Below are 27246 nucleotides of genomic sequence, written 5' to 3'. Positions count from 1 at the left end.
AATTTAACATGTTACCAGCATATGATAATAATTGTAATGCTGGTTATACAATCAATGTAGGAAAACAAGAATTTATATATATCTCACAGTTTATCAAAGTTCAGTTATTGACAGCCAGTTTCACAAAGTATGATTTTTATGCGGATTCCGCTGTTTCTTAATGTGCTGCCGCAATCTCAATTTATTGCTGCTGGCTGAACAATATATATATGTGCTGAAGGCAACTGATATTTCTTAGATCGTATCTTGGTTTATGGCAAATTTCAACCAAACAGTTTTGTACAAATGTTACACCTTTATCAAAAAAAGTAGAAGATGATTAGGCTATTGCTGCCGTTGCCCCGGCTTTATGTTTGCAGCCGGTCTGCTGGTGTATATTATATGCTTGAATACGATATCTGCTGGTGTGTACCACCTTTTATGTTATCATGGGTGTACTCTTGTGAATTCCATACAATATCTGCTGGTGTATATCACCTTATGCGCAGTTATTGTTTTTATTTGTATGGTTTTATTCACTAGAAAGCATTTGTACAGTTGATTTTTTTAAAAACGTGTGCACACATGGGGTTACATGAATAAGGCAGTTCAAAGTCATTTACAATCCGTGTCACAGATTTTATTATATACGGTTTCAGCTCCTTATCCGAGCTGTTACTGTAATTTCAATTCTGTTGCTACTCACTAACCAATATGTATTATTTCACTAAAAGTGATTTATGTTTCTTATGTCATTTATCAACATGGTTAGCAGAATAAGTCTGTGCTGGCGTTTTGTATTTTTCTCACAAAAATTGCAAGTCTGGATCAAACGCTGCTCTGGCTTGATGAATACAGTAATTACACTCCTTTTGCCGCTTATTCATCAGCATGTATATTAATAGTGACTTATTCCTATAGCATTGTGAATTTAGAGCGTACTGTTAGCAGAATAGATCTGTGCTAACGTTGCACTGATCTTGCTAAGTTTAGAAGAAGTAAATCAGCCGCTGCTCCGGCTGTGTTCATACAGCCGGCAGAGCGGGTGCAGTCGTGTGCTAACGCTACACTGACACTACGCAAGTATATAATTAATGGCAGTTCTAGCGAGTAGATCAGCTGCTGCTCTGGCTGTATTCTTACAGCTGGCAGAGCGGGTGCAGTCGCGTACTAACGCTACACTGACACTACGCAAGTATATAATTAATGGCAGTTCTAGCGAGTAGATCAGCTGCTGCTCTGGCTGTATTCTTACAGCCGGCAGAGCGGGTGCAGTCGCGTACTAACGCTACACTGACACTACGCAAGTATATAATTAATGGCAGTTCTAGCGAGTAGATCAGCTGCTGCTCTGGCTGTGTTCATACAGCCGGCAGAGCGGGTACAGTCGCGTGCTAACGCTACACTGACACTACGCAAGTATATAATTAATGGCAGTTCTAGCGAGTAGATCAGCTGCTGCTCTGGCTGTGTTCTTACAGCCGGCAGAGCGGGTACAGCCGCGTACTAACGCTACACTGTCACTACGCAGGTATATAATTTAAGATAGTTCTAGCAAGTGGATCAGCCGCTGCTCTGGCTGTATTCTTACAGCCGGCAGAGCGGGTACAGTCGCGTACTAACGCTACACTGTCACTACGCAGGTATACAGTTTATAACAGTTCTAGCATTACAATTAACAAAATTATTTTGGACCTAACACAAGGACATGTGAACGCCGACGCGCGTTTCACTATGGCAGTTTTTTCAAGGCAGAACCCGATCATCCTGCTTGAATGGTATTTAAATAAGCGGCCACCAATTACAGGGTGTATCTGAGTTCACGTGCTTTCCTCATCCAATGTTTCTTCACGGAGTTAAATTATCACTTATACAGGGTACAGGTAGTCCCTATTTCATTATGATAGACCGAGCTGTGTGTACTTAATTCTAGGGAATTGAAAATACATTAAAAAGTCAGTTTAATTTCAGGGGAAATCTTAAAAAAATAATTTATTTGTAGGATATATAAATTAGTATATCATACATTGATGATCGGTGTTATTTATTGTATGTATGCATATTTAAGGGATTAAATATTGAGAATAAATTATATGTGTATATTACGCAAGGGTCAAGGAAATAAAATAATTTGTGTTGTGAATGTACTATAAATAAATGAGAGATGAGAAGATGTGAATATTAGATAAAGAATATTGGTGAGTAAAATGTGATTTTTGAGTAATAAAAGAATATATCTATTAGTGCTTCAGTGATAACTGTAATGGAATAGGTAAGTTCTTGGTGTGTAAATAATATCTTGGTGGTTTGATGTCTCAATTTATTTGGATGATTTGTGTGAGAAAATCAGTGGAAAAATGGTGTGAAAAAACGGGTAAAAAACTTGTGAGTGGGAAACCTTTGTAATTGTGCAGGAAGTCATCCTTATTAAAATATGATAGAGTGTTAGATGTTTTATTGTTCTGACATATATTGTATCATTTTTAATATATTGTATAATTATTGGATATACCCATACATAGATCGGTTCAAATATTTTAATATCCCTTTATTTAGTTATGATTTGTCTGATGTATTTTAAATGTAATGACATTCCCTTATAATTTGTCTGATGTGCATTAGATGTAATAATATTCCCTTAGACACATCTTCGGCTCATGATATGACCTTTGTCTATCATATTCACGTCTGTACTCCCCTGTGCAGGGGTTATTAAGAGGTTAAGATGAGGAGAGCAGTGACAAGTTGTAAAGAGGAAATGGGAAGGTAAAAGGAAAAAAGGGGGGGAGAAGAGAGCACATAAAAATGTAGGGATGTAGGTTGGAGATATGTCACAGAAAATGTATATAGCTATTATTCTCATTGAGACCTTTTGGATATACACTATCCATCATAAAGATCATTTTTGTCTCAAATTGTAACAATTTCTTGTCTACATCCCCTCCTCTGATGTTTAACCGTATGTGTCTCATCCCGAATGCTTGTAATCCCAGGGGGTTTCCTCCATGATGTGATAGGAAATGGGAAGCTATTCGGGTGAGGTTTTTAAAATTGATTTTATCTTGTTTTGCTCTCTTGATACTATTAACATGTTCCAAGATTCTTACTTTAAGTTTCCTTTTTGTCTTCCCAATATAGATATGGTCACATGGGCATTTTAAATGATACACCACTCCCTCCGTAGTGCAGTTGATATAATCATTTATATTCCATTTTTTACCATATCTGTCAAGGTAACTCGTTGTGGGTACCATAAAGGGGCATGCTTTACATTGGCGACAGCAGTAGGATCCCTTCTTTGAGATAAGTGGTTTTTGTATCTTAGACAAATGGCTCTGGACCAAGACGTCCTTCAGATTGTTTGAACGTCTCCAGCTGATCTGGACTTTCTTAGGGAGGATATCCATTAGGTCAATATCCGTGTGGAGAACTGACCAGTGTTTTTGTAAAATTTCATTGATTTCACGCCACTTATTACTAAAGGTCCCAATGAACCTTACTGGTTCTTCTTTTTTGGTTCTGATTTTTGGGATCAAAAGTGATTCTCGAGGGCGTTCTCTTACTTCTTTCTTAGCTTTTTTTACTGATCTCTTGCTATAGCCTCTTTGGTGGAGTCTCTCACAAAGTTGTTGTTCTCTTATGGCAAAGTCAGTGGTCTGTGAACAATTCCTTTTAGTTCTTAATATTTCACCTTTAGGTATCGCTCTGATAGTGGCCGGATGATGGGAGCTGGTTGCATGAAGAAGACTATTTGTGGCAGTTTCTTTACGGTAATTATCCGTAGAAATATGGCCGTTGTCCTCAATTCGTATACATAAATCCAGGAAATTCACTTTTTCTTTGCTGCTGTTGCCTGATAATTTAAGATTTAAGGAGTTGTGGTTCAGGACATCAATGAAGGTCTCCAGTTCTTTTTGATCTCCATCCCATATTAGTAGGATGTCATCTATATATCTGAGATATAATACCACATGGTCCGTATAGATATTGTTGGTCTCGGCAAACATGACTTCCCTTTCCCACCACCCCAGGTAAAGGTTTGCATACGTTGGGGCACATGCTGTCCCCATCGCAGTCCCCTTTACCTGGAGGTAGTGTTTCTCATTACATGTAAAGTAATTTTTGGTAAGTACAAACTCCAACAGTTGGATCAGAAAGGAGTTGAAATTGTTTTGTCGATTCATGCTGAGGAAGAACTTGGTTGCTTTGATGCCATTGTCATGGTGTATACTAGTATACAGACTCTCGACATCATATGTCGCCAACCATGTATCCGGTCCAACGGTTATATCCTGAAGTTTACGGAGGACATCCATTGTGTCTCTTACGTATGAGGGTAGGGAAAGTACATGATGTCGTAAGTACTGATCGATGTAAATGCTTGCTTTTTCTGTTAAGCACCCTACCCCCGACATAATGGGCCTTCCTGGTGGTGTTTCGTTTTTTTGGATTTTTGGTAATAGATATAACGTTGGAGTTACCGGAGAGTCTACTTGTAAAAACTCATAGTCCTTTTTAGTAATGATGTTATCCTTCCATGCGTTCTCGATCATATTTTTGTACATGTGAAGCACACAGGCAGCACATTAAATAACAGCGGAATCTGCATAAAAATCATACTTTGTGAAACTGGCTGTCAATAACTGAACTTTGATAAACTGTGAGATATATATAAATTCTTGTTTTCCTACATTGATTGTATAACCAGCATTACAATTATTATCATATGCTGGTAACATGTTAAATTAAAATTACCAATCTCCACAAGACAGGATTTAATAAACCCAATAGCCGGCAATACCAGCTGGATAATTTAAATCCTATCACTATTTAGTCTGCAAAAGTGGACAGATGGTAGACATGTTAAACAACCTGTAGAAACTAAAGCTGCACAGACAGTCCAATCTATTGATAGAAGGAACTGGGGCAGCAATAATCAGATTCACAGTATCATTTTGTGCTTTCATCTCAAGCACAACCACAGCACAATTGTCTATGCTGATAAAGCAACAAAGTATATCCAATTCTAAAATTGGCAACAGTAGATAGCAGTTTCAACCAACTAAGTGCACATAAGGTGAGAAGCGAACTATCAATATCTGGTGATAAGCATCACTGACAAAACCCGCTTACCAATTTCAGCAAATATACATCTGAATAAAAACAGTATATAAGGTGACATATACTAGCAGACAATTGTCTCAATAATAGCGTACAAGGTCATACACACTAGCAGATATTGTGGACCGTGCAGCACACACCAATTGATATTATCTGGAATCAGATTGATCTACATGAACACTTAGAATCTCCTAAAGCTTAAAACCTATACCAATTAGTCTATACCATTTTTTGTCCAACAATTGGGACCCATAAGTACACGCAGTGTCACTTCTAAAAAACGCTGAGAAGCAATTAATAAAATATAAGTGACACATCAGGTGATGTACAGGGATCCATCTGTATGTGAAATGATTTTCTTAAATTAATGATAGACTGGCATGAGGAGAGTCTTTGGAATTTGATAAGATCTCACTGCACATTAAAACCTGGAATAAGTGGTATGTGGCAGTGAAAGATCAAATGATTCACTCGTGAGCACTAAACTCGCAAAAACAAGTTAATAACAGAACAACCTAAGAATAGCATCACAAAGGGAGTAAAACTGTAAAGAATAAATAACGTGACAATTATTGAACAAATACAGTTAAGGAACAACGTAATAACGTCTTTACAGAAAAAGCATAAAAACTCCCTAGTACATAAGGACCTAGCATAACACATAAAAGGACACAGATCACATTTGAAGTGTAATTTATTATTTAAAACCTATAAAATTAAGAAAGGTTTTTCATATATATATATATATATATATATATATATATATATATATATATATATATATATATATATATATATATATATATATATATATATATATATATATATATATATATATATATATATATAGACTGTGGGGTGCGGGTGCGGTCCGGCACTCTCCCCTCCTGCCAACAGCCCCGGTGCCTTCCAGGCATAGACGATAGAAACACACAAGTAATAGGCGGCACTCCGAGGTCTTGTAAAAATAACTCTGTATTGGATCAGGACACCAACGTTTCGAGGCTTACGCCTCTTTGTCAAGGTGAGGTAAAACAGTGAACAAATGTGCATTACAGAAGCTTACCTTAAGTAAGGTGAGTGACACCGCCCCTCCTTCCATTCAGTCAGCGCGGGCTTCCCATTCACAGTGGCGTCGCATAGCACCGGAATTGGCTGTATCATCACGTCACTTCCTGGATACCACTTGAAACGCAAGCCGCATCAGCTGTATGTGACGTGAGACGCATATCCCCGTTGTGCTGGATGGTAGACACTTCCTGGTAGCGGGACAGACCGGCTGCTGGAAATGAAAGGGCGTTACAATATGAGTACAGTAAATCAAAAAACCGTGCAAAAACAATGAGGACATGAATAAAAAATATCATGATAAGTGAGACACAAATGTAATTAAGTACTCTATAAGGATAACTACACAGATACTGGAAAAAAGGTTATAAAAAGGGGGAAGAAAGCGGTTAAAGCAACAGTCATGGTAATACTGAATGTAAAGCTGCATGAGCTTCATTTAAATTTTTGGGGTTATTTAAACACCCAGATGTGCGGAGGTCATGGGGGACTTAGTATCCTACATATGCCAAGGTCACCTCCAAGGGGCACAATGTTATGAAGTGGACATATCACAGCTGTACACTGACATGGGGGCTATATAGCCAGCGCCTGAGTCCAAGGTGTGTAATAAATCTACTGTGGCAGAGTAGCTCTATAAGAAAACTGAGAGGGGCAGTTTGTCATTAAGTCCCAGTGGTTTTGTCGAATTTAATCGATGGATCCAGGTTGCCTCCAACCTCAGTAGTTTGCCATCCCTATCTCCACGGCGTATGGACGCTGGCACATGGTCAATGGCCATGTGTTTTAAGTCTGTGAGTTTGTGGTGGGCCAAAGCGAAGTGTTTTGCCACTGGTAAATCAGTGTTTTTAGAATTACCAGCTAGGGCTTTTTTAATGGATGACCGATGGTTTGCCATGCGATCCCTCATGGGTCTGTTTGTTTTGCAGAAGCATATAGACAACTTACAGATGATATGACATATGAATTATTACCCAGTGACCCAACGGACATGTATAAAGCTGAGATAGACAACATCCTGGTTAAAGCATCGAAAGAAGGTTTAATTTCATCGAAGTCACATGGGGCATTGACACAAAAATCCCCGAGGGTACCCATCTTTTATACGGTACCCAAAATTCACAAGTCTCTCTGCAACCCGCCCGGCCGTCCCATTATTAGCGCACCTGATTCCATCTATCATTCCATCTCTCAGTTTTTAGATTCCATCGTACAACCCATCATAATGCAACAGCCCTCATATATCAAAGATACCACTGCATTCCTGAATGCCCTCTCAGTCCTTACATGGGTACCAGATGGAGCTAGACTAGTCACAATGGACGTGGCTAGTCTTTACACCAGCATCCCCCAGGAACATGGTCTAGCAGTGATGAAAACATTCTTGATGGCACAAAATATGCAGGACATCGAACTGGAGCTGTTCATGAAACTGATGGAGTTAACACTCAAAAAGAATTATTTTCTCTTCGACGGGAAGTTCTTCCGTCAAAAAACTGGGTGCGCAATGGGCAGCCCGATATCGCCATCCTTCGCGAACATTTATATGTTCCAAGAAGAACAGGAGATGTTTTTTTCAGACCCGATAACATCCAGCAAAATTCTCATCTTCAACAGATATATAGATGACCTGTTTATGGTGTGGGACGGCAGTGAACTTGAGCTACAACAACTTATAAACAAGATCAACTCCAGACCTTCAACTATTAAACTCACATACCAGCAATCTACCAGCGATATTCATTTCCTTGATGTCATGATTAAAATCTGCAACAATTCCATACAAACGGAATTATATGTCAAGCCTACTGACAGGAATACGACATTGAAAGCCAACAGCTTCCACCCATTGGCTTTAAAAAAATCGTTAGCCAAGTCACAAATGATGAGGGCAGCCAGAATCACCAGTCAACCGGACCTATTACCGAAAGTGTTGGACACGGTTGTCACTAAGTTTGTGGAAAGAGGCTACCCGTTAGATCAATTACAGAACCAAAAAACTGAAGTGTTGAATATGGACAGAACCATGCTACTAACCAAGTCCATAAAAGTGGCTACCAACAAGGAGGATGAACCAATGCCATTTGTTACCAGCCTCACGCCTGCCAGTAAAGTACTCCCCCGAGCAACTCGGGCCCTCTGGCCGATTGTGAAGACGGATAAACAATTAACTTGTTTTCAGAGGAAACGTCCGATGCTTTGTTATACCAGGGGGCGCAATATTAGGGATGTGATAGTACACACAGATGTTACAGGCTTCGATCACCAGAGACCAGAGACACAAGCAAACATCCTCACTAAAACCAAGGGATGTTACAAGTGCGTCAAATGCACAACATGCTCAGATATGATCACAGGCCCGATGTTCATACATCCTATAACAAAAAAGAACTACAAGATCAATCACATCTTAAATTGCATGTCATCCTTTATCATCTATGCTATTGTATGCCCATGTGGACTGATATACGTGGGCAAAACAAACAGACCCATGAGGGATCGCATGGCAAACCATCGGTCATCCATTAAAAAAGCCCTAGCTGGTAATTCTAAAAACACTGATTTACCAGTGGCAAAACACTTCGCTTTGGCCCACCACAAACTCACAGACTTAAAACACATGGCCATTGACCATGTGCCAGCGTCCATACGCCGTGGAGATAGGGATGGCAAACTACTGAGGTTGGAGGCAACCTGGATCCATCGATTAAATTCGACAAAACCACTGGGACTTAATGACAAACTGCCCCTCTCAGTTTTCTTATAGAGCTACTCTGCCACAGTAGATTTATTACACACCTTGGACTCAGGCGCTGGCTATATAGCCCCCATGTCAGTGTACAGCTGTGATATGTCCACTTCATAACATTGTGCCCCTTGGAGGTGACCTTGGCATATGTAGGATACTAAGTCCCCCATGACCTCCGCACATCTGGGTGTTTAAATAACCCCAAACATTTAAATGAAGCTCATGCAGCTTTACATTCAGTATTACCATGACTGTTGCTTTAACCGCTTTCTTCCCCCTTTTTATAACCTTTTTTCCAGTATCTGTGTAGTTATCCTTATAGAGTACTTAATTACATTTGTGTCTCACTTATCATGATATTTTTTATTCATGTCCTCATTGTTTTTGCACGGTTTTTTGATTTACTGTACTCATATTGTAACGCCCTTTCATTTCCAGCAGCCGGTCTGTCCCGCTACCAGGAAGTGTCTACCATCCAGCACAACGGGGATATGCGTCTCACGTCACATACAGCTGATGCGGCTTGCGTTTCAAGTGGTATCCAGGAAGTGACGTGATGATACAGCCAATTCCGGTGCTATGCGACGCCACTGTGAATGGGAAGCCCGCGCTGACTGAATGGAAGGAGGGGCGGTGTCACTCACCTTACTTAAGGTAAGCTTCTGTAATGCACATTTGTTCACTGTTTTACCTCACCTTGACAAAGAGGCGTAAGCCTCGAAACGTTGGTGTCCTGATCCAATACAGAGTTATTTTTACAAGACCTCGGAGTGCCGCCTATTACTTGTGTGTTTCTATATTATATATATATATATATATATATATATATATATATATATATATATATATATATATAGGAAATGGGCACTCACCAAGGTTTTAAATTCAGCAAAGAAATTTATTCACGAAATGAAAATACATCCGACGTGACGTGACGTTTCGATCAAAGGATCGTCATCAGGAGAATGTCAACATAAGTAACAGATATCATTCCCAACCAACAGGCAACCTGGTATCCATCCATGGAGGAGATACAACTGTAAAGTCTCACCGGGCCAGTTTAAATACCATCATGCAGGAAGTGATCACTGCACTTCCTGGTGCAACATCAAACTCGGTACAATCGTGCGTTTAGGGCATATAAAAGAAGTTCAGGCACTCTAGTAATATAGCCAGTGCACAGAAGATTAACGAATTGTACCAGGAAAAAATTACAAACAACATAAATCTATAGACGCGCTGTTTAGCGCTAAACACTCTAGTCCCGCTAAAGCGGAAGTAGAATCTGCGTTCCACCCGCTCGTATCGCCGGGAACTTCCGCGTGTCACAGTATTCAATGTCAGTTATGCTAGACCGGAAGTAGAATTAGCGTTCCACCGGTACTAGCGAGGGGGAGCTTCAGCGTGTCATGCATAGCGTACAACGATGTGTTATGCAAACAATTTTAGTTGTCATGACAGCGCAGCGTGGGATTAATCAGTGGGGAGCATAAGATGTTTACACAATATTTAGGATGTTGCGGTATATATAAACCAGCCCGGGTGGCCTCACTAATACTGACAAAATAAAAAGAATATAAAAAAAACAATATTGATAACCAAAAAAAATTAATTAATTAAATAAATAAACACCAAGGGAAATTATCCATGTGTGCACATGGAGCAACAGAACGGCATAAGAATAAGAAATCTAACAAAGTTATATACAGGATGTTCAATACTATGCTATTTTTGTGTTTTTATAATATTTGGATATTTTTATATATTTTTTGTTTTTATAGAAAAAATACCCCAAGGGGGTGATAAAGAATAAATATCACTTCAGTGGATATCTTCTCACAATAGTATAAATGTGAGTCAAACATATCATAAACACCAGGCGTAGTGACATCAAGAAGTATTAAATACAAATATAAATAAATCAATGCACATAAAAAGTACATAAAAAATACATAAATACATAAAGAATGACCTGGAGACACCAAATCCGACTTCAAAAGAACAAAAATCCAAACCAAGGCAACTGGAAACATAACCATAAAAATGAAAAAACGGGAAAAAGGGCATCAGAGGTTATCAACGCAAAAAGATGGACAATGGATTTGCCTCATTTAGGCCTTTAGGGGCAATCGTGCCCAGTTCAAAAATCCATTTCGCTTCTCGTTTCTTAAGCATAGTATCCCTATCACCACCTCTCACGGGTTTCGGGATATGGTCTATCAACATGCATCGAAGACTGGCCACACTGTGGCCCATTTTTGCAAAATGTTTAGCGACAGGTTTGTCCGAGGTTTTTGCGATAATCGCTGCCCTGATCGTGGTCCTATGATTAGCCATCCTCTCTCGAAAGTCTTGCTTGGTCAGGCCAACATAATATAACCCGCATGGGCAAATCAGGATATAAATTACATAATCCAATCTACAGTGCAGCCGATGTCTGATGGTAATCCTTTTCCCACTGTGCGGGTGGGCAAAAGCTGGCCCTGTCATCATAGATCTGCAGGTCGTGCAATCACTGCACCTAAAACAACCATTTTTAGGGCGGGGGAACCAGGTGCCTGTGTCTGTTTTTGGTTGACAGAGAGGTCTCATTAACAGATCCTTGAGGTTGCTTCCTCGTCTGTATGCACACATAGGAGGTGTTTTACTAACCCCAGTAAACGCCGGGTCAGTGGAAATAATTGGCCAATATTTAGCAAGCTTCTGTTTCCTGATATGTGCCCCTGTATCGAATGTATTAGCATAAATCATTCTTGGTTTTCTGTCAGCTACAGGAGGCACTAGTTGCTCTGCTGAATTTTTAGACCTTGCCTTGGTGAGGCATCTAGAGAGGGTGATATCTGAATAGCCACGTTCTTTGAATCTGGAGTACATCTCTCCAATTTGTTCCTCCATTGTCGCAATCACTGTATTGTTCCTCCATTGTCGCAATCACTGTATTGTTCCTTAGAACTCTTAAAAATTGAGACACCGGTAAGTTCTCTTTCAAATGTGGAGGATGGTGGCTCGTTGCATGGAGAAGAGAATTTCTATCAGTGTCCTTGCGATAAAGTCTGGACCCTAGGCCACACCCATCCTTGAAGAGGGTTACATCAAGAAAATTAATTTCACAACAACTAAAAGAAAAGGTGAAGCGGATCGGTGTCTCCAGGCCATTCAAACAAAAAAGCATATCCCTCAGGTCACTCTCACTTCCTAGCCAAATCAAAAAGACATCGTCTATATATCGACGGTAGTAAAATATCTTCGTCCCATAGATGGGAAAGATATGTCGCTGTTCATAACAAGCCATGTATAAATTGGCATATGCCGGTGCCAAATTCGACCCCATTGCGGTGCCGGTCTTTTGTACAAAGTACTTGTCTTTGTATAGAAAATAGTTTTTAGTCAAAACTAATGTAGTTAGTTCAACCAGAAACTCCGTGGGAGGACCTCCACGAAGCTCATCTTGCAATGTGAATCTAATCACTTCCAAGCCCTCCCCGTGGGGAATCACAGTGTACAAGGATGCGACGTCCATTGTCACTAAGATAGCTTCAGGGGGTATGGCTGGAATGCTCTTAATACTTTGTAACAAGTCTCCAGTATCACGTAAGTAGCTAGAAGTTTTTGTAACATAAGGTTGTAAGTGGTAATCCACATACCGTGCCAAAGGCTGCAGGACGGATCCCCGGGCCGAAATAATCGGTCGGCCAGGGGGATCCGCCATGCCCTTGTGGATTTTCGGCATCGTATATATTATTGGACAAATGGGATAGTCCACCTTCAAAAAGCCCCAAACGTGATCATCAATCCACCCTGCAGACAAAGCTAGATCTAAAGCACTATCAATCTCTTTTTTGACCTGTATTCCAGGGTCCCCTGGAAGACACTGGTATACCAGGCTATCGCTCAGTTGTCTTAAGATCTCTTTGTCATAGTCTACCCAATCCTGGATGACCAACGCACCCCCCTTATCGGCCTGTCTGAAGACCAGGGAGTCGTTGGCCATCAAGGATTTTAGGGCTTCACGTTCCGATGTCTGCAGATTGTGGAATTGTGGGCGTGAAGAGGGTGGGTCCCTTGTACAATCAGTAAGTCTCAAAAACGTTTTGATACTGGGGTTGGCAGTGGAGGGGTCGAACACACTTGGTTGCCTAAACAAAGGTATCTCTGTGGTGTTAGAACTATCTTTGAAAAATTCTCTCAGCCTAAGCTTACGCCCGAATTTATAGTGATCTACAGTGGACTGAAAAGGTTTATGGTCACAGGTAGGCACAAATGAGAAGCCAAAGGACAGCAATTTGGCCTCACTCTCAGTGAGTTGATGGCTTGACAAATTAATTACTGAATCCATTATTTGGGATTCCTGCCTCGTCTTTTTCTTGTTGTACCCACCCCTTCTAGAGGGGTATCTTGATCGTCCCCCGGCCTCCCTCGGTTTTTTGCTCGGGTATCCCGGGAAAAAGACCCGGTGGGGGGTTTCTGAGATCTCTGGTCGTTATCCCCACTTTCAGAGTCGGAATTGGACGCAGAGGTTGATGAATAATTTTGTCTAAACCGATTCTGTCTAAAGCGGTTCCTATTGGAGCCGGAGTCGCCCTTTAACCACCTATAAACCTGATGGGAACTGTAATCACTGTTAACAGTGGCCAATTTACGTCTTTTGAACGCCACTAGTTCTTGTTCAAAGGTGCCTATCTGTTCCTTGAGCTTCTCAGTCCACTTACTTTTTTTATCAGAAAGAAGTGTTGCCAAGTATTTGGAATTGAATTCCTCTATGTCAGCTCTAATCTTGTTCAATTCCACCCCTACTTCTTCGATCACCAAAACCATGAGATCCAGGGCACACTTATTCAACACCCCACACCATCTAGCGCAGAATGCTAGGTTATTACGCCCGATGGTGGGGGTATTGGACACCCTGAATCCCCTCGGTATTTTTTTGCTTCTATAATACTCGGAGAGGAATTGACCATGAAGGGTCAACTCTACTTCACGTTTCTTAAGCCTGTGTAGCTTGAAATATAGATCATTTGGAGTGTCATCAGGTAGTTTAGCAAATTCTAGAGCATTGAACAACACTTTCTCCGCATCGTCGTCTGTAAGAGATACTACATTGTTTTCAACCTGGCGGTACAATGCTTCATCCAGAATATGAGTGGGTATGCCCTGAGACATACCACAGTTGTAAATCAAGGAAAGTATACACTGTACAACAATAAAACAATACCCAGGTGAGAGAGTGACCCTAAGGATATGCGAAAAAAAAAAATGAAAAAAAATTGAAAAAAAAGCAAAAAGAAAAAGCAAAAATAAAAATAAAAATAAAGAATAAATAATAAAAATGAAAAAAATGAAAAAAAATGAAAAAAACAACAACAAAAAAATGCCAGTTAGTGGAAGAACAGTAGAAAGTCCTCCAGGGGGGTCCGGAAGTCCGTGGATTGGTTGTTTAACCCAACAGGGTACAGGGGGATCGGTGCTGGGCACAAGGTGTGTCTATAGAAACCACCATAAAGATATGTAGGAGAGTCCGCACTCAAGGTAAATTGTTGTCATAGGGGGTGCTCCAACAGATGAATGAACAAGCGAGACTTTCGAGAGAGGATGGCTAATCATAGGACCACGATCAGGGCAGCGATTATCGCAAAAACCTCGGACAAACCTGTCGCTAAACATTTTGCAAAAATGGGCCACAGTGTGGCCAGTCTTCGATGCATGTTGATAGACCATATCCCGAAACCCGTGAGAGGTGGTGATAGGGATACTATGCTTAAGAAACGAGAAGCGAAATGGATTTTTGAACTGGGCACGATTGCCCCTAAAGGCCTAAATGAGGCAAATCCATTGTCCATCTTTTTGCGTTGATAACCTCTGATGCCCTTTTTCCCGTTTTTTCATTTTTATGGTTATGTTTCCAGTTGCCTTGGTTTGGATTTTTGTTCTTTTGAAGTCGGATTTGGTGTCTCCAGGTCATTCTTTATGTATTTATGTATTTTTTATGTACTTTTTATGTGCATTGATTTATTTATATTTGTATTTAATACTTCTTGATGTCACTACGCCTGGTGTTTATGATATGTTTGACTCACATTTATACTATTGTGAGAAGATATCCACTGAAGTGATATTTATTCTTTATCACCCCCTTGGGGTATTTTTTCTATAAAAACAAAAAATATATAAAAATATCCAAATATTATAAAAACACAAAAATAGCATAGTATTGAACATCTTGTATATAACTTTGTTAGATTTCTTATTCTTATGCCGTTCTGTTGCTCCATGTGTCAACAAGTGTTGACACATGGATAATTTCCCTTGGTGTTTATTTATTTAATTAATTAATTTTTTTTGGTTATCAATATTGTTTTTTTATATTCTTTTTATTTTGTCAGTATTAGTGAGGCCACCCGGGCTGGTTTATATATACCGCAACATCCTAAATATTGTGTAAACATCTTATGCTCCCCGCTGATTAATCCCACGCTGCGCTGTCATGACAACTAAAATTGTTTGCATAACACAGCGTTGTACGCTATGCATGACACGCTGAAGCTCCCCCTCGCTAGTACCGGTGGAACGCTAATTCTACTTCCGGTCTAGCGTAACTGACATTGAATACTGTGACACGCGGAAGTTCCCGGCGATACGAGCGGGTGGAACGCAGATTCTACTTCCGCTTTAGCGGGACTAGAGTGTTTAGCGCTAAACAGCGCGTCTATAGATTTATGTTGTTTGTAATTTTTTCCTGGTACAATTCGTTAATCTTCTGTGCACTGGCTATATTACTAGAGTGCCTGAACTTCTTTTATATGCCCTAAACGCACGATTGTACCGAGTTTGATGTTGCACCAGGAAGTGCAGTGATCACTTCCTGCATGATGGTATTTAAACTGGCCCGGTGAGACTTTACAGTTGTATCTCCTCCATGGATGGATACCAGGTTGCCTGTTGGTTGGGAATGATATCTGTTACTTATGTTGACATTCTCCTGATGACGATCCTTTGATCGAAACGTCACGTCACGTCGGATGTATTTTCATTTCGTGAATAAATTTCTTTGCTGAATTTAAGACCTTGGTGAGTGCCCATTTCCTATATCTCTATTTCCTTATGATGTTCATTCATCTGTTGGAGCACCCCCTATGACAACAATTTACCTTGAGTGCGGACTCTCCTACATATCTTTATGGTGGTTTCTATAGACACACCTTGTGCCCAGCACCGATCCCCCTGTACCCTGTTGGGTTAAACAACCAATCCACGGACTTCCGGACCCCCCTGGAGGACTTTCTACTGTTCTTCCACTAACTGGCATTTTTTTGTTGTTGTTTTTTTCATTTTTTTCATTTTTTTCATTTTTATTATTTATTCTTTATTTTTATTTTTATTTTTGCTTTTTCTTTTTGCTTTTTTTTCAATTTTTTTTTTATTTATTTTTTTCGCATATCCTTAGGGTCACTCTCTCACCTGGGTATTGTTTTATTGTTGTACAGTGTATACTTTCCTTGATTTACAACTGTGGTATGTCTCAGGGCATACCCACTCATATTCTGGATGAAGCATTGTACCGCCAGGTTGAAAACAATGTAGTATCTCTTACAGACGACGATGCGGAGAAAGTGTTGTTCAATGCTCTAGAATTTGCTAAACTACCTGATGACACTCCAAATGATCTATATTTCAAGCTACACAGGCTTAAGAAACGTGAAGTAGAGTTGACCCTTCATGGTCAATTCCTCTCCGAGTATTATAGAAGCAAAAAAATACCGAGGGGATTCAGGGTGTCCAATACCCCCACCATCGGGCGTAATAACCTAGCATTCTGCGCTAGATGGTGTGGGGTGTTGAATAAGTGTGCCCTGGATCTCATGGTTTTGGTGATCGAAGAAGTAGGGGTGGAATTGAACAAGATTAGAGCTGACATAGAGGAATTCAATTCCAAATACTTGGCAACACTTCTTTCTGATAAAAAAAGTAAGTGGACTGAGAAGCTCAAGGAACAGATAGGCACCTTTGAACAAGAACTAGTGGCGTTCAAAAGACGTAAATTGGCCACTGTTAACAGTGATTACAGTTCCCATCAGGTTTATAGGTGGTTAAAGGGCGACTCCGGCTCCAATAGGAACCGCTTTAGACAGAATCGGTTTAGACAAAATTATTCATCAACCTCTGCGTCCAATTCCGACTCTGAAAGAGGGGATAACGACCAGAGATCTCAGAAACCCCCCACCGGGTCTTTTTCCCGGGATACCCGAGCAAAAAACCGAGGGAGGCCGGGGGACGATCAAGATACCCCTCTAGAAGGGGTGGGTACAACAAGAAAAAGACGAGGCAGGAATCCCAAATAATGGATTCAGTAATTAATTTGTCAAGCCATCAACTCACTGAGAGTGAGACCAAATTGCTGTCCTTTGGCTTCTCATTTGTGCCTACCTGTGACCATAAACCTTTTCAGTCCACTGTAGATCACTATAAATTCGGGCGTAAGCTTAGGCTGAGAGAATTTTTCAAAGATAGTTCTAACACCACAGAGATACCTTTGTTTAGGCAACCAAGTGTGTTCGACCCCTCCACTGCCAACCCCAGTATCAAAACGTTTTTGAGACTTACTGATTGTACAAGGGACCCACCCTCTTCACGCCCACAATTCCACAATCTGCAGACATCGGAACGTGAAGCCCTAAAATCCTTGATGGCCAACGACTCCCTGGTCTTCAGACAGGCCGATAAGGGGGGTGCGTTGGTCATCCAGGATTGGGTAGACTATGACAAAGAGATCTTAAGACAACTGAGCGATAGCCTGGTATACCAGTGTCTTCCAGGGGACCCTGGAATACAGGTCAAAAAAGAGATTGATAGTGCTTTAGATCTAGCTTTGTCTGCAGGGTGGATTGATGATCACGTTTGGGGCTTTTTGAAGGTGGACTATCCCATTTGTCCAATAATATATACGATGCCGAAAATCCACAAGGGCATGGCGGATCCCCCTGGCCGACCGATTATTTCGGCCCGGGGATCCGTCCTGCAGCCGTTGGCACGGTATGTGGATTACCACTTACAACCTTATGTTACAAAAACTTCTAGCTACTTACGTGATACTGGAGACTTGTTACAAAGTATTAAGAGCATTCCAGCCATACCCCCTGAAGCTATCTTAGTGACAATGGACGTCGCATCCTTGTACACTGTGATTCCCCACGGGGAGGGCTTGGAAGTGATTAGATTCACATTGCAAGATGAGCTTCGTGGAGGTCCTCCCACGGAGTTTCTGGTTGAACTAACTACATTAGTTTTGACTAAAAACTATTTTCTATACAAAGACAAGTACTTTGTACAAAAGACCGGCACCGCAATGGGGTCGAATTTGGCACCGGCATATGCCAATTTATACATGGCTTGTTATGAACAGCGACATATCTTTCCCATCTATGGGACGAAGATATTTTACTACCGTCGATATATAGACGATGTCTTTTTGATTTGGCTAGGAAGTGAGAGTGACCTGAGGGATATGCTTTTTTGTTTGAATGGCCTGGAGACACCGATCCGCTTCACCTTTTCTTTTAGTTGTTGTGAAATTAATTTTCTTGATGTAACCCTCTTCAAGGATGGGTGTGGCCTAGGGTCCAGACTTTATCGCAAGGACACTGATAGAAATTCTCTTCTCCATGCAACGAGCCACCATCCTCCACATTTGAAAGAGAACTTACCGGTGTCTCAATTTTTAAGAGTTCTAAGGAACAATACAGTGATTGCGACAATGGAGGAACAAATTGGAGAGATGTACTCCAGATTCAAAGAACGTGGCTATTCAGATATCACCCTCTCTAGATGCCTCACCAAGGCAAGGTCTAAAAATTCAGCAGAGCAACTAGTGCCTCCTGTAGCTGACAGAAAACCAAGAATGATTTATGCTAATACATTCGATACAGGGGCACATATCAGGAAACAGAAGCTTGCTAAATATTGGCCAATTATTTCCACTGACCCGGCGTTTACTGGGGTTAGTAAAACACCTCCTATGTGTGCATACAGACGAGGAAGCAACCTCAAGGATCTGTTAATGAGACCTCTCTGTCAAACAAAAACAGACACAGGCACCTGGTTCCCCCGCCCTAAAAATGGTTGTTTTAGGTGCAGTGATTGCACGACCTGCAGATCTATGATGACAGGGCCAGCTTTTGCCCACCCGCACAGTGGGAAAAGGATTACCATCAGACATCGGCTGCACTGCAGATTGGATTATGTAATTTATATCCTGATTTGCCCATGTGGGTTATATTATGTTGGCCTGACCAAGCGAGACTTTCGAGAGAGGATGGCTAATCATAGGACCACGATCAGGGCAGCGATTATCGCAAAAACCTCGGACAAACCTGTCGCTAAACATTTTGCAAAAATGGGCCACAGTGTGGCCAGTCTTCGATGCATGTTGATAGACCATATCCCGAAACCCGTGAGAGGTGGTGATAGGGATACTATGCTTAAGAAACGAGAAGCGAAATGGATTTTTGAACTGGGCACGATTGCCCCTAAAGGCCTAAATGAGGCAAATCCATTGTCCATCTTTTTGCGTTGATAACCTCTGATGCCCTTTTTCCCGTTTTTTCATTTTTATGGTTATGTTTCCAGTTGCCTTGGTTTGGATTTTTGTTCTTTTGAAGTCGGATTTGGTGTCTCCAGGTCATTCTTTATGTATTTATGTATTTTTTATGTACTTTTTATGTGCATTGATTTATTTATATTTGTATTTAATACTTCTTGATGTCACTACGCCTGGTGTTTATGATATGTTTGACTCACATTTATACTATTGTGAGAAGATATCCACTGAAGTGATATTTATTCTTTATCACCCCCTTGGGGTATTTTTTCTATAAAAACAAAAAATATATAAAAATATCCAAATATTATAAAAACACAAAAATAGCATAGTATTGAACATCCTGTATATAACTTTGTTAGATTTCTTATTCTTATGCCGTTCTGTTGCTCCATGTGTCAACAAGTGTTGACACATGGATAATTTCCCTTGGTGTTTATTTATTTAATTAATTAATTTTTTTTGGTTATCAATATTGTTTTTTTATATTCTTTTTATTTTGTCAGTATTAGTGAGGCCACCCGGGCTGGTTTATATATACCGCAACATCCTAAATATTGTGTAAACATCTTATGCTCCCCGCTGATTAATCCCACGCTGCGCTGTCATGACAACTAAAATTGTTTGCATAACACAGCGTTGTACGCTATGCATGACACGCTGAAGCTCCCCCTCGCTAGTACCGGTGGAACGCTAATTCTACTTCCGGTCTAGCGTAACTGACATTGAATACTGTGACACGCGGAAGTTCCCGGCGATACGAGCGGGTGGAACGCAGATTCTACTTCCGCTTTAGCGGGACTAGAGTGTTTAGCGCTAAACAGCGCGTCTATAGATTTATGTTGTTTGTAATTTTTTCCTGGTACAATTCGTTAATCTTCTGTGCACTGGCTATATTACTAGAGTGCCTGAACTTCTTTTATATGCCCTAAACGCACGATTGTACCGAGTTTGATGTTGCACCAGGAAGTGCAGTGATCACTTCCTGCATGATGGTATTTAAACTGGCCCGGTGAGACTTTACAGTTGTATCTCCTCCATGGATGGATACCAGGTTGCCTGTTGGTTGGGAATGATATCTGTTACTTATGTTGACATTCTCCTGATGACGATCCTTTGATCGAAACGTCACGTCACGTCGGATGTATTTTCATTTCGTGAATAAATTTCTTTGCTGAATTTAAGACCTTGGTGAGTGCCCATTTCCTATATCTCTATTTCCTTATGATGTTCATTCATCTGTTGGAGCACCCCCTATGACAACAATTTACCTTGAGTGCGGACTCTCCTACATATATATATATATATATATATATATATATATATATATATATATATATATATATATATATATATATATATATATATATATATATATATATGGAATATTTCACAAACTGGACAGTTTTATTTTAAATATACTCTAATAAAGATTAAAAACAATTTTAACTCATACATTTCTTTCAAAACTCCTCTTGTGCGCCAACAAAAAAGACATTCTTCCCTGTCCTCTTTTCTGTCGTTACATTTATTGTCTTTGGCTGCACCCCCTCTGAGATTTACAATTGATAATGTCTCGTTTGGGGTAACTTTGGTGCTGTAGCACCTGCTTGTGCGGATATACCCCCTTCCCCTTATCCCTAAAACTGACTTATTACATGACATTCGCTCCCATCGTACCAACGCTTCTCATTTGCTGACTATTACACATCCCTCCCTCCCACCGTACCCTCGCTTCTCCTCTGACTATTTCACATCCCTAGCTCCCACTGTACCATTGCTTGTCCTCTGCTGACTGTTACACACCCCTCCCTCCCACCATACCATCACTTCTCCTCTGACTATTACACACCCCCGCTCCCACCATAGTATTGCTTCTCCTCTGACTAATAAACAGCCCACGCTTCCAACATACCATCGCTTCTCCTCTGCTGACTATTACACATCCCTAACTCCCACCTTACCATTGCTTCTCCTTTGCTGACTATTAAACATCCCTTGCTCCCACCGTACCATTGGGTCTTCTCTGCTGACTATTACACATCACTATTACACGACCCTCGCTCCTACCATACCATCGCTTTTCCTCTGTTGACTATTACACATCTCTCACTCCCACCTTGCCATCGCTTCTCCTCTGCTGACTATTACACATCACGTGCTCCCACTGTACCATCACTTCTCTTCTGCTGACTACTAGACCCTTTCTTCACTTTTCCTTAATTCCCTCACTGTTAGGCACACAGTCCCTACAATGATAACGTTTCCTGTCTTTATTATCTTTCTTCCCCAGATGAGATCATGTCCCAGTTTCCTCTGCGGGATAAAGATTTTGCAGAGAGACCAGAGGACAGAAGGTGAGAGATATCAGAGTGTCACCCACATTGCCAGATTGTATATCCATTCAGTCATAGAAACACATGGGGGAAGGAGGTAACCCGGCACTCTGCCCTCCAAAATCCCAATTCCAGTGTGAGAGTCCTACAATTCGGGCTGCAGAGTCGCAGGGGTGGGTAGGTTGGCGAGCATTTCATCACCACTGCCCTGCTGTAATGGAACCCTAGCACAACTGTATGAGACCCCTAGGGCTACCTGGAGAGTCTTCCACCTACAACAGCCACTCATTGCTGCCTTCAGCCGTGGTCACGCCCTCTATTCCAATGCACGCTGCTTTGACGCACATAGTATGGTCTTGATTTGCAGGGTCAGAATGTTGGGTGGTTTGGGATATGTTCCTAGTAGGAACAGTAGGTCACATACATTTCCTTATAGGTCACATGCATCTCCTTTTCGATCCCATACATTTTCTTATAGGTCACATACATTTCCCTATAGGTCACATACTTTCTTTTTCTGGGTCACATTCATTTCCTTATAGGTCTAAAGGTGCCCATACACTTACAGATTTATCTTCAGATCTGGCAGGTTGGAACAAAAACCCGGTAATATCTGAATGACAGTTTGTCAGATTTCCAGCATTTCCAAGCAAATTGTCAACAAACATTTGCTCACATCCATAACCATGCGTCTGCTCCAACCAGCCAGATCTGCAGATATATCTGCCTGTGTATGGCCACCTTAATACATTTCCTTATAGGTCACATACATTTCATTCCGGGTCACATACATTTCATTCCGGGTCACATACATTTCATTCCGGGTCACATACATTTCCTTATGGGTCACATACATTTCCTTACAGATCCCATACATTTCCTTTACGGGTCACATACATTTCATTCCGGGTCACATACTTTTTATTCCGGGTCACATACATTACCTTATAGATCCCATACATTACCTTATAGATCCCATACATTTCCTTATGGGTCACATACATTTCCTCATGGGTCACATACAGGTCACATACATTACCTTATAGGCCACATACATTTCCTTATGGGCCACATACATTTCCTTATGGGTCACATACATTACCTTATAGGTCACATACATTTCCTTATAGGTCACATACATTTCCTTTATGGGTCACATACATTTCCTTATGGGTCACATACATTTCCTTATGGGTCACATACATTTCCTTATGGGTCACATACATTTCCTTTATGGGTCACATACATTTCCTTTATGGGTCACATACATTTCATTCCGGGTCACATACTTTTTATTCCGGGTCACATACATTTCCTTCTGGGTCACATACAGGTCACATACATTTCCTTATGGGTCACATACATTACCTTATAGGTCACATACATTTCCTTATAGGTCACATACATTTCCTCATGGGTCACATACATTTCCTTATGGGTCACATACATTTCCTTATGGGTCACATACATTTCCTTATGGGTCACATACATTTCCTTATGGGTCACATACATTTCCTTATGGGTCACATACATTTCCTTATGGGTCACATACATTTCCTTTATGGGTCACATACATTTCCTTTATGGGTCACATACATTTCATTCCGGGTCACATACTTTTTATTCCGGGTCACATACATTTCCTTTATGGGTCACATACAGGTCACATACATTTCCTTATGGGTCACATACATTTCCTTATGGGTCACATACATTTCCTTTATGGGTCACATACATTTCATTCCGGGTCACATACTTTTTATTCCGGGTCACATACATTTCCTTATAGGCCACATACATTTCCTTATGGGTCACATACATGTCCTCATGGGTCACATACATGTCCTCATGGGTCACATACATTACCTTATAGGTCACATACATTTCATTCCGGGTCACATACATTTCCTTATGGGTCACATACATTTCCTTATGGGTCACATACATGTCCTCATGGGTCACATACATGTCCTCATGGGTCACATACATTACCTTATAGGTCACATACATTTCATTCCGGGTCACATACATTTCCTTATGGGTCACATACATTTCCTTATAGGTCACATACATTTCCTTATGGGTCACATACATTTCCTTTATGGGTCACATACATTTCCTTATAGGCCACATACATTACCTTATAGGCCACATACATTTCCTTATGGGTCACATACATTTCCTTATAGGTCACATACATTACCTTATAGGCCACATACATTTCCTTATAGGTCACATACATGTCCTCATGGGTCACATACATTTCCTTATGGGTCACATACATTTCCTTATGGGTCACATACATTTCCTTATGGGTCACATACATTTCCTTATAGGCCACATACATTTCCTTATGGGTCACATACATTTCCTTATAGGCCACATACATTACCTTATAGGCCACATACATTTCCTTATGGGTCACATACATTTCCTTATGGGTCACATACATTTCCTTATAGGTCACATACATGTCCTCATGGGTCACATACATTTCCTTATGGGTCACATACATTACCTTATAGGCCACATACATGTCCTCATGGGTCACATACATTTCCTTATAGGCCACATACATTTCCTTATGGGTCACATACATTTCCTTATAGGCCACATACATTACCTTATAGGCCACATACATTTCCTTATGGGTCACATACATTTCCTTATGGGTCACATACATTTCCTTATGGGTCACATACATTTCCTTTATGGGTCACATACATTTCCTTTATGGGTCACATACATTTCATTCCGGGTCACATACTTTTTATTCCGGGTCACATACATTTCCTTTATGGGTCACATACAGGTCACATACATTTCCTTATGGGTCACATACATTTCCTTATGGGTCACATACATTTCCTTTATGGGTCACATACATTTCATTCCGGGTCACATACTTTTTATTCCGGGTCACATACATTTCCTTATAGGCCACATACATTTCCTTATGGGTCACATACATGTCCTCATGGGTCACATACATGTCCTCATGGGTCACATACATTACCTTATAGGTCACATACATTTCATTCCGGGTCACATACATTTCCTTATGGGTCACATACATTTCCTTATGGGTCACATACATGTCCTCATGGGTCACATACATGTCCTCATGGGTCACATACATTACCTTATAGGTCACATACATTTCATTCCGGGTCACATACATTTCCTTATAGGTCACATACATTTCCTTATGGGTCACATACATTACCTTATAGGCCACATACATTACCTTATAGGCCACATACATTACCTTATAGGCCACATACATTTCCTTATAGGCCACATACATTACCTTATAGGCCACATACATTTCCTTATGGGTCACATACATTTCCTTATAGGTCACATACATTACCTTATAGGCCACATACATTTCCTTATAGGTCACATACATGTCCTCATGGGTCACATACATTTCCTTATGGGTCACATACATTTCCTTATGGGTCACATACATTTCCTTATAGGCCACATACATTTCCTTATGGGTCACATACATTTCCTTATAGGCCACATACATTACCTTATAGGCCACATACATTTCCTTATGGGTCACATACATTTCCTTATGGGTCACATACATTTCCTTATAGGTCACATACATGTCCTCATGGGTCACATACATTTCCTTATGGGTCACATACATTACCTTATAGGCCACATACATGTCCTCATGGGTCACATACATTTCCTTATAGGCCACATACATTACCTTATAGGCCACATACATTTCCTTATGGGTCACATACATTTCCTTATAGGCCACATACATTACCTTATAGGCCACATACATTTCCTTATGGGTCACATACATTTCCTTATGGGTCACATACATTTCCTTATGGGTCACATACATGTCCTCATGGGTCACATACATGTCCTCATGGGTCACATACATTTCCTTATAGGCCACATACATTTCCTTATAGATCCCATACTTTTTATTTTATGGGACACATTGCTTTTACAGGAGAACTACAAGACCCAGCATGCTGTTTATTACTATGTAATGTAGAAATGACGTAACGAGCACTGTGTCCGTGTCTTCTAGGGTTTTATCAGCATCCTCTGCCACCATGGAGCTGGATAGACTGATGGCGTCTCTGTCTGACTTCCATAAGCAGAACACGGTTGGGTCTTTTCTATTGCTTGTTAGCTGGTCCATTATGGTGGGCGTTATGGGCAAAATATGGTAGTGGGCTTGTGCATTGTAGGGTATATAGAGGTGGGCATATATCCAGGAAGTACATTTAAATTGCACGTCTAGGTGCATCCAGTTTACAAACATTAGTATTGTCACCATACTGTACTTACATCAGGTGTATCTATCCCCCGCTGTGAGTACAGTATACGTATATGTATGCAGGACAATGCTATACTACCAGTATATACTGCACACATACTGTACTTACATCAGGTATATCTATCCCCCGCTGTGAGTACAGTATATGTATATGTGTATGTATGCAGGACAATGCTATACTACCAGTATATACTGCATGTGAGGATACGGGATTCGTCAATCACTCAGACACCGAGCAGATGAAACCAAAATATGGTTTATTTTTTATCACAGCACACACAGGTAGACAAACACAGGAACAAGAGGCAAATGTAGCATATAAACGTTATCGGGTGGCAGTCCTTGTAGCAGCAGTTTCAAATCACAAAACTATCACTCCTCCACACAGCAGTGATAGCAGATAAGTCCACACGATACCCAGACAGAGTACAACCTCTTAGTCTAAGACAGTCCATAAAATCTCCCTCCTGGCTTGTGTGCAAGTCATTTTAAAAACGTCTAAATTCCCACGGTGCACAAACCAAAAGTGGGCTTGCAGTGGATCTTGATTGGTGGATTCAAGAGTCAGGTATCACCCCCTCCCAGCTACTGCTGCTGCCCCCCCCTGCTGGGGTCAGTTCCAGTAAGTCTGCTAGGGACCAGAGATATGCAAGGGAGTATCGATACAACGAACAATAACCAGCTGATTGCGTTATGTGCTGATCACCCCCTGTGAAGATTGTCCCTCAGCTATCACCCTCCTGTGATAGCAGGAACAATAGTATGGTAATTGGACATAACCTTTTGGTGAATTCTTTCCTGGGTATTTCCTGTCCGACCATATTTGGGCAACATACAGTCTTCGATGGTTCTGGAAATACACACAGATTTGGGGGATAGAAACATCTATGGAGAATAAGAGGGTACAGACGGACTAAAAAAGTACATTAATTACTACACCTAATAAAATATAATAATTACAGCCTTACAGTGAGTCTGATAACTTCACATTCCTTCCCCTACTATTTTAGTTCCTGTTCCAAGTTGTTCTGGAACCAATAACAACCTGTAGTGGGATGCAGAGCAGAGAATCTGAGGTTTC

At 40.7% G+C, this 27246-nt stretch overlaps 1 protein-coding gene across 4 annotated transcripts in view; it reads left to right on the top strand.

Moving 5' to 3' along the window:
• TGFB1I1 (transforming growth factor beta 1 induced transcript 1) overlaps positions 1 to 27246 on the top strand; it is a 148661-nt gene that overhangs the window by 58290 nt on the left and 63125 nt on the right. For all 4 annotated transcript variants that reach the window (XM_083152177.1, XM_083152175.1, XM_083152176.1 and 1 more), the window contains exons 6-7: positions 21802 to 21865; positions 25914 to 25992. In XM_083152177.1, coding sequence (XP_083008303.1) covers positions 21802 to 21865; positions 25914 to 25992 — 143 coding nt within the window. The remainder of the gene's footprint in view (positions 1 to 21801; positions 21866 to 25913; positions 25993 to 27246) is intronic.

The sequence above is a fragment of the Crinia signifera genome, chromosome 7, assembly GCF_055691185.1.
Source record: "Crinia signifera chromosome 7, ASM5569118v1, whole genome shotgun sequence".
Lineage (NCBI taxonomy): Eukaryota > Metazoa > Chordata > Amphibia > Anura > Myobatrachidae > Crinia > Crinia signifera.
Note: the sequence above shows the minus strand (reverse complement) of the source record. Positions and strands in the feature narration are given on the sequence as shown.